Source organism: Mya arenaria, chromosome 8 (genome assembly GCF_026914265.1).
Source record: "Mya arenaria isolate MELC-2E11 chromosome 8, ASM2691426v1".
In the NCBI taxonomy this organism is placed as follows: Eukaryota; Metazoa; Mollusca; class Bivalvia; order Myida; family Myidae; genus Mya; species Mya arenaria.
In genome coordinates this window covers 22,071,162-22,078,086 of record NC_069129.1, presented here as the reverse complement: position 1 = coordinate 22,078,086, position 6,925 = coordinate 22,071,162, and the positions used below count along the sequence as shown (strand labels likewise).

At 34.6% G+C, this 6,925-nt stretch overlaps 1 protein-coding gene across 1 annotated transcript; it reads right to left on the bottom strand.

The window, feature by feature from the left end:
• Positions 1 to 694: 694 nt before the first annotated feature.
• LOC128242378 (uncharacterized) lies at positions 695 to 6,115 on the bottom strand. The gene is made up of 2 exons (XM_052959510.1): positions 5,985 to 6,115; positions 695 to 2,080 (listed from the first exon to the last, which is right to left on the bottom strand). Exon 2 carries the CDS (start codon positions 2,043 to 2,045, stop codon positions 1,272 to 1,274), a length of 774 nt encoding a protein of 257 aa, XP_052815470.1. The 5' UTR covers positions 2,046 to 2,080; positions 5,985 to 6,115; the 3' UTR covers positions 695 to 1,271.
• Positions 6,116 to 6,925: the final 810 nt, after the last annotated feature.

The window sequence follows — 6,925 nt, the reverse complement described above, 5'->3', positions numbered from 1 at the left end:
TACGGTTATTATTTATATTTGAAAGCTTCTTATTTTTAAAGTGCAAGTCAAAGCTGCGATATATATGTGCATTTATATTTTGACTAATGCAAGAAAAAATGATTTGAGATATTTTATGAGTGATAACTGAAGTATGTTTGGCCATTTCTTATGTAACGGATTCTACCAAAACACAATTCCGAAAGTCAGTGATGCATGCCGGTAATTGTGTACATGTTACGATATGTTGTCCGTTTATCTTCTGTTACTTAAGTTTTTGACATTAACATGAATTTTACTATTTATAAGTCTGTTTTACAATTCCATACTTGATTCATTAACTCTGATTAACGTCATTTAGTTCAACATTGAGATTGAATCTTCAGCTATTCATAACATAATATGCAAACCACGTTCGTTTCATTTCGCCGTAAATTATTCAATGCCACATGAACTTATTCAACCCCCGCGCAAGAAAAAATCACCATTAATTACATTTGCTCGATCTCACTATTCCTTTCAAATCATGTGTACAATTAAATGTATTCATACCCAGCAGACATCCACATTTTAAACATATCGCAAAATACAGTAGACGCATTCAACTCTGGCGACGTTCCGCTGTAACAAGTTTCAATGCACAATTTTAAAATTCGACCATTAAACAAAATATTGCTTCTATGATGATTGTGGTTTGTGTTAACAAAATTATGAATACGATATTGAATGCTTTATTAAAGTGACACTCTTATTCACTCTTATCCAAAATCAATACATACACATGTAAAACAAACAAACATGATATTGAATGATATTGAATGATAAACCTTTAACTTCTTACTAAATAATGCATTTATGGAAAATATTTATTACAGTAGCTCATAACAAGATTGCAACCGTGTATTTAATAGCTGAAACGAAAAAATAATAAATGATTGGTGAATGCTAAAATACTGTAATTTTCTATCGTATCCTAAGGTGGAAATACCGTGTTTTCTGCATCTTTCGTTCAAATTAAGCTTGGTATCCTTCATAAGAACCATTGTTTTCGACATTTATTGATCCTTTTTGTTAAATTAAACAATTATTTTAATTGTGTTAAATCTTTTTCGGGAGTTAGAGTGAATCTTTAAATGCAATGTGAAAACTTATTTTAAGTGCTAAGTGTTGCACAGGAGACGGGTTGGTATAGGGAAAATATAGACAAAAACATGTTCTGTTTTCCGCTGTCGCATACTTGTTATCTAAATACAGGATATAAGTATGTCGATGTTCACCTCATGTTGCAAACACTAAACCCCTTTCAACATGTTGTAGTATTTTCGCATTTCCTCATATTCAGTTTTAAGCGAAATAATTGTGTTTTCAAGCTTGATGCAAACTTCCAGAAAGTATTCGTTTGAGCATCGTTGAAATTCTTCCAAAAGAGCTGGGATGTTTGGTGCATCGGCCAGACTTTCTAACAGAGAAACCATGCCTCGAACTCCTTCGATCATGTTGTCCAGTACTTGAGCATGTACTTCAGAATCTATGGCTAGAAGTGAATCCACTTTTAATTTGGGTAAAACATCTTCATCCTTGGCTACTTTGAAAAACATTATTTTGTCGTTGTCGAATGTCAATAATGTGCGTAAGAGGCAAACATGTAATTTTATCTTCTGAACGACGATATTGTCAAACGTAATAACACTCATTGTACTAGCATATGCTGTGTTTCCTCTGACCATTCTTGCATACGTATTACCAATAGATGAAATCGCAGTGAACTTGTTATACCCTACACTCAAAGCGATTGCTCCAGTGACTGCTGCGAGTGGTAAGAACGGTACAATAGCGAAAAGGCCAACACCAGCTAAGCCTGAAGTAATGGCCACTGTTTTATCCGCTTTGGTAGGTGGTTTGTAATTCTTCAGAGTAACTGAGCAATCTTTGTACATTTCAGTCAGCTTTGACAATGTATCTTCACGAATATGTAGAAAAACACCGATGCTTGATAGAAAGTCCGCTTTGTGAATAATTGAAATCAACTGTTTCTTATTTAAGCCATTGTAGCTTTTGTCAGCCATTCTTATAATTATTTTATACTTCTTAATAATTTCCCCTGAAAAAAAAAAAGATGTGGATGTAAACCCCTCCAATTTGCAAACAGAATACGCCTTCATTTTATACGCAAATCCTGCGTTTAAAATATTATTAAACTATTTTATAACTATTCGTACCGACACAATGACACATAACGAGTTTCTGCGTACCGCGTATGACCCGCTTGGTTCACGATTATTCATTAGAAGCCCTTTGACATCGCGAACCAAAATAGAGAGGGTGGGGTACACCCTCAAATATGAAGACGATAAAAGCAGTTTGAAAAAAGGGAAACAAAATGTACAATGTATTTTTTTGGTCATTATTGTTCTAGTAAATAAATGAAACGCTATTCTATGATATATTATAGAAATACATTATGTGCTAATGAACTTATAATACATGTAACAATACTGGTTGAGTTCGTAAATCCGAACAGTCTATAAATACCGAACACCTGATAAATCACGCGTTTGTTTACCTCGATCGATATTTCGATGAACTAGATCGATACAGACGCTTGCCTTAGCAATGAATGCGAATTTTCGTCACGTTTAGGTGAGTATTTTTCTTATTTATAAATCCCTGTCAAACTCCTAAGTAGGTGAAATGAAAATATGCAGCACGCGGGGGAATGACGTCACAGACCGCGTGCACAATTTTGAACCGGCCGGACCCGGCACGCGCTTTTCAAATGTAGGATACCAGCGGTAAACTTTTAGTAGAATACCACCAAAATTTACCGCTGGTATTTCAGTGGAGTTCCAGTGGAATACCAGCGGTAAATTTTGGTGGTATTCCACTAAAAGTTTACCGCTGGTATTCCAGTGGAATTCCAGTGGTATTCCACTGACATTTTACTGGGGAATTCACACCTTCCATAAAGCAAGCAGTAAGTATTTCACAGTTTAATTTTCTTTTTTTTCGCTATTTTATCATCTGTGAGACAGCCCCTTTAATGGACGGACGAGTCTAGTCTGTGTGAGTTGGAACCAGCTGCCCGTTTAACTCAGTTGGCCAGAGCGCCGTGCTAGTGTTCCTGTGGTCGTAAGTCTGAGCCCCACACCAGGCTCACTTTTCTTCTCAGGTTTACTATAATCATGCACAATGATTTTTAATGAAAAACGAATGTGTTTTTTTTAGATTTAGTTTTCACTACTTAAGTTTTAACATTTTTATTCAATACTTTAATTTTACAATACAATAAACGAACTTCAAGTACACAATCGCACAGTTAACAGTTAGTTTGGCATCTATAGTGATGAGTCATAAATTATGACTTGAAGGTCATATCGATTGATGATGTGGATATCGATTGCATCAACTTAGCTTGTTCATTACGTAAAAACCAACGTTATGTCATTATTGTGTCCAAACAGCAACGTATGAACGATTGAATTTTACATAAACAATTACAATTCTTAGTTTAACTCACCGTGAAAACAACGTTAAATCCGTGTTATTGCATAATGATATTGATATATGCAAATCATTGTTTACATCAACTGTCGTAAAATGCGCATAAATACATTTATCTTAATTATTTAGATATCCGGTTTAGACGGTATTCTTTAAGATGTGGGGTAAAAAAACAATTGTTATGACAAACCCTGTTCGTTTTGTATTATTATTGCAGAGTTATGAAATATAATTTGCGGTCAAAAGAAGTACTCTGTAGACGTGTATTCATAATATGTGTTCTGCACTCCTTTTATGGAAGTGCCGAAGGTGGATTGTACATGTACCTCGGGTATTTCCGTATTGATTTTCACTGGTTAACGGAGGTCAAACCCCGCCCTAAACATGTACAATTTGCTTGCCGGCATACACGCCCTTCATATGAACAATGTATGACGAGCTTTTCTGGTTCTCATTTTCACGGCTCAGTGGTGCCCAAATTTTTAATGCCTATCACTCCGGCAAAAAAGAAGTAGTCCCTTCAACAATCTATGCCGGAATAGTAATCCATTTTTAGATAAAATATAATTTTAAAAGCGATCGGGATTAACATACTCCATTTCACCGAGTGAATGGTGATTTACTGTGCTTGAAATGAACGTTTTGCGTTTATGAATCAAAATATTTTGTAAATGTGTACTTCAGCAGAGGCCGAGGTTTATTAATGCCAAGTTTGAAGTTACTAGAACCAAAACTAGCAAAGATATTGTTAAAAAACTGTCAAAACTGTTCGGATTTACATAGGGCCGAATTCAGAACAACCACTCTCACTCACACTCAATGAGTTAATCCTCTGTAATTACATAGCGGTCCAGATATTTTCGAGTGAAAAGTATATTCGTATTCACACTTGTGAGTGAGATTCAAGTGTTTTGCGTGAGTGGGATATTTTTGAGTGCTCGGCTAGGCCACTTGAACGGCCCTCGAGGATTGGTTGTGAATACGAATTGAATGAGTGTGAGGGATAAATTTACATGACAAGTAGAAAAGGTGAAATATAACAGATTTTGGAACAAATAAGGGAAATCCTCGTTCCCAGAACATATTTAAGAGACCGGGATAATGCATTGAAGTACGTGTGCTTCAAAAACGTTGCCTTCTATAAAAATCAAATTTTCAAACAGATGTTTTTTATTCGTACATAATCATAGCGGTCTTAAATTGTTTTTCACATCAAACCATGTTTATATGAGTTTTCCTTAAATAATGTTTTTCTATGCAAAATTCATCACGCTGGAGCGATTTGTTTTTAAAACGTTGACCAAGCATTCCAGCGGCTTAATGGCGTGTAGTTAGCGGCCTAGTGGCCTACAATTCCCAAAAACTCAATCCAGCAGCCACCCCCCCCCCCCCCAAAAAAAAAAAAAAAAAAAAAAAAAAAAAAAAAGTGGGGAAATGCTGATATTCGCTAAAGGATGTTGATTTATGAGTATAACATTTCATTTCAAAAAGAACTCATATAAAATGCTTTGAGATAGGCAACAATTTTAGGCCGCTATGCACTTAAAGCAGCTAGGCCGCCAGGCCGCTAACTATACGCCGCTAGGCCGCTAGACTTTATGTTCTCGGTTTTACGCAATGTTCATGTTCATTTGAGAGCGTGGTCAGAGAAGTGATTTCATCATGATCATCATGATCATCATGATTATCATCATCATCATCATCATCACCACCATCACCACCAACATCATCATTATTATTATTATTATTATTATTATTATTATTATTATTATTATTATCGTCATCTTCATCCATTTTCCCCTACATTTCTTAAGTTGTTTTTCACTCCGAGGTGTAATTTCCCCAAAAGAGGCAGATTCATTCGCTAATTTTATCCATGTGCTATTTTCAATTAATTGTTCTCAACTTTCATATTTTTTTCAAACGTCAATGAGCTTTATGCAGACTTCAAAGGCAAGATTATATACCAATACATATTTAAATCATGTGACACAATGGAAAACGGCTACATATTTAAACCAACAACAACAACAAAAACATGCATTTAAACGCATTTTGCAACAGTTATTTACATTTTTATTTTTATTAACCAAATGTTTTAAAATGTTAAGTTTCAGAATAACAATTATTGTCATTTGTTTACCGCCATATCTACCAATAAGGTACTCAAATCGCAAATAAACATATGTTTACTGTAAACATCACCATAGTCAAACAGATAATCCGCTTATAATGATCATGAAAACATACATGTATATGTACTGTATTGATCACTTGATGAAGTGTTAGCGAGGCGTGTGAATACCAACAGATCATTTGAGTGTCACTCCCCTTATTTCACTCAAGTGAACAAGTGTCCTAACGGGAATGTGGTTGGAGTGTGAGTGAGAGTGACTGTTCTGAATTCGGCCAAAACTCAACCAGTATGGATTAAACATCAAATTGTAATGTTATTTTGTCAAAATAAACTAACTAGAATAATATTTTTTATAAATAAGCGTTACCTTAAAATGCTTGCAAAATATCCTAATTAATACATATGTATTCCACTATACTTCCTGGTCGTATATGACGATACAGGTAAAACTATTTGTATCAGTAAATATAAGACCATCCCGATCAGAGTCAACGAAATTAGTTTAAACGACCTCCAATTTGTGTTTGCAAATCCTAGATTTCGCAAACTCAAGTACCCTTTAAATACGCTGTAATCGAATACTGACCTATAATTTAGTTAGAAGGCTTCATTAAGGTGTGATTTTGGTGTTTTTTGTTTGCGAAATGTTTTTGGAAGTTTGTCTAATTGACCCACCAACTTCGGGCCCCAGCGGGGTTTTTGCATAAAAACACGGGGTTTTTCACACTCCCGCGGGATTTTTCTCCCGTTTTTCAAGAGCTGGGGAAAAATCCCGCGGGGTATCAATAATACACGATTCAAATTATTTTAGCTCAAAACAACATCTTATATCAAAAGAAACATTATGCTTCGACACCGGAAGTGAAATAACGCGAAACAAAAAAAAACCGCTTTTTCGTACGGGGTTTTTCTCCTGCGGGATAAAATTCCTACATTTTAGCAAAAAAAGAAATCAATTCAAGCTTTATGTTTTTGAGATTTTATACATTACTTTAATGTAAATACTAATTTGAATGACTATTCTAGAGTCATTTCTTTCATTTGAGAAATCTATTAATTTAATGCATATTTTACGGGAGAAAAACCCAGCAAAAATCAGGAATGCTATTTAACGAAAAAAAACAAACACCGACAAAAGCCATTGTTTGCAATTCATATCTATAAAACAAACATTATTTCCTAATTATGTTTAGATAAAACACTAATTGTCAAAAATAATAATTAATAATTATTCTGGAGCAATAGTATATCACATAGATAACAAATTAATGGTTGCAATGTAAAGGCATTTTTAAAAAACGCAACACG

Bases quoted from the DNA above. Each gene is read 5' to 3' on its own strand.
- LOC128242378 (XM_052959510.1), bottom strand. From the start codon at position 2,045: ATGGCTGACAAAAGCTACAATGGCTTAAATAAGAAACAGTTGATTTCA.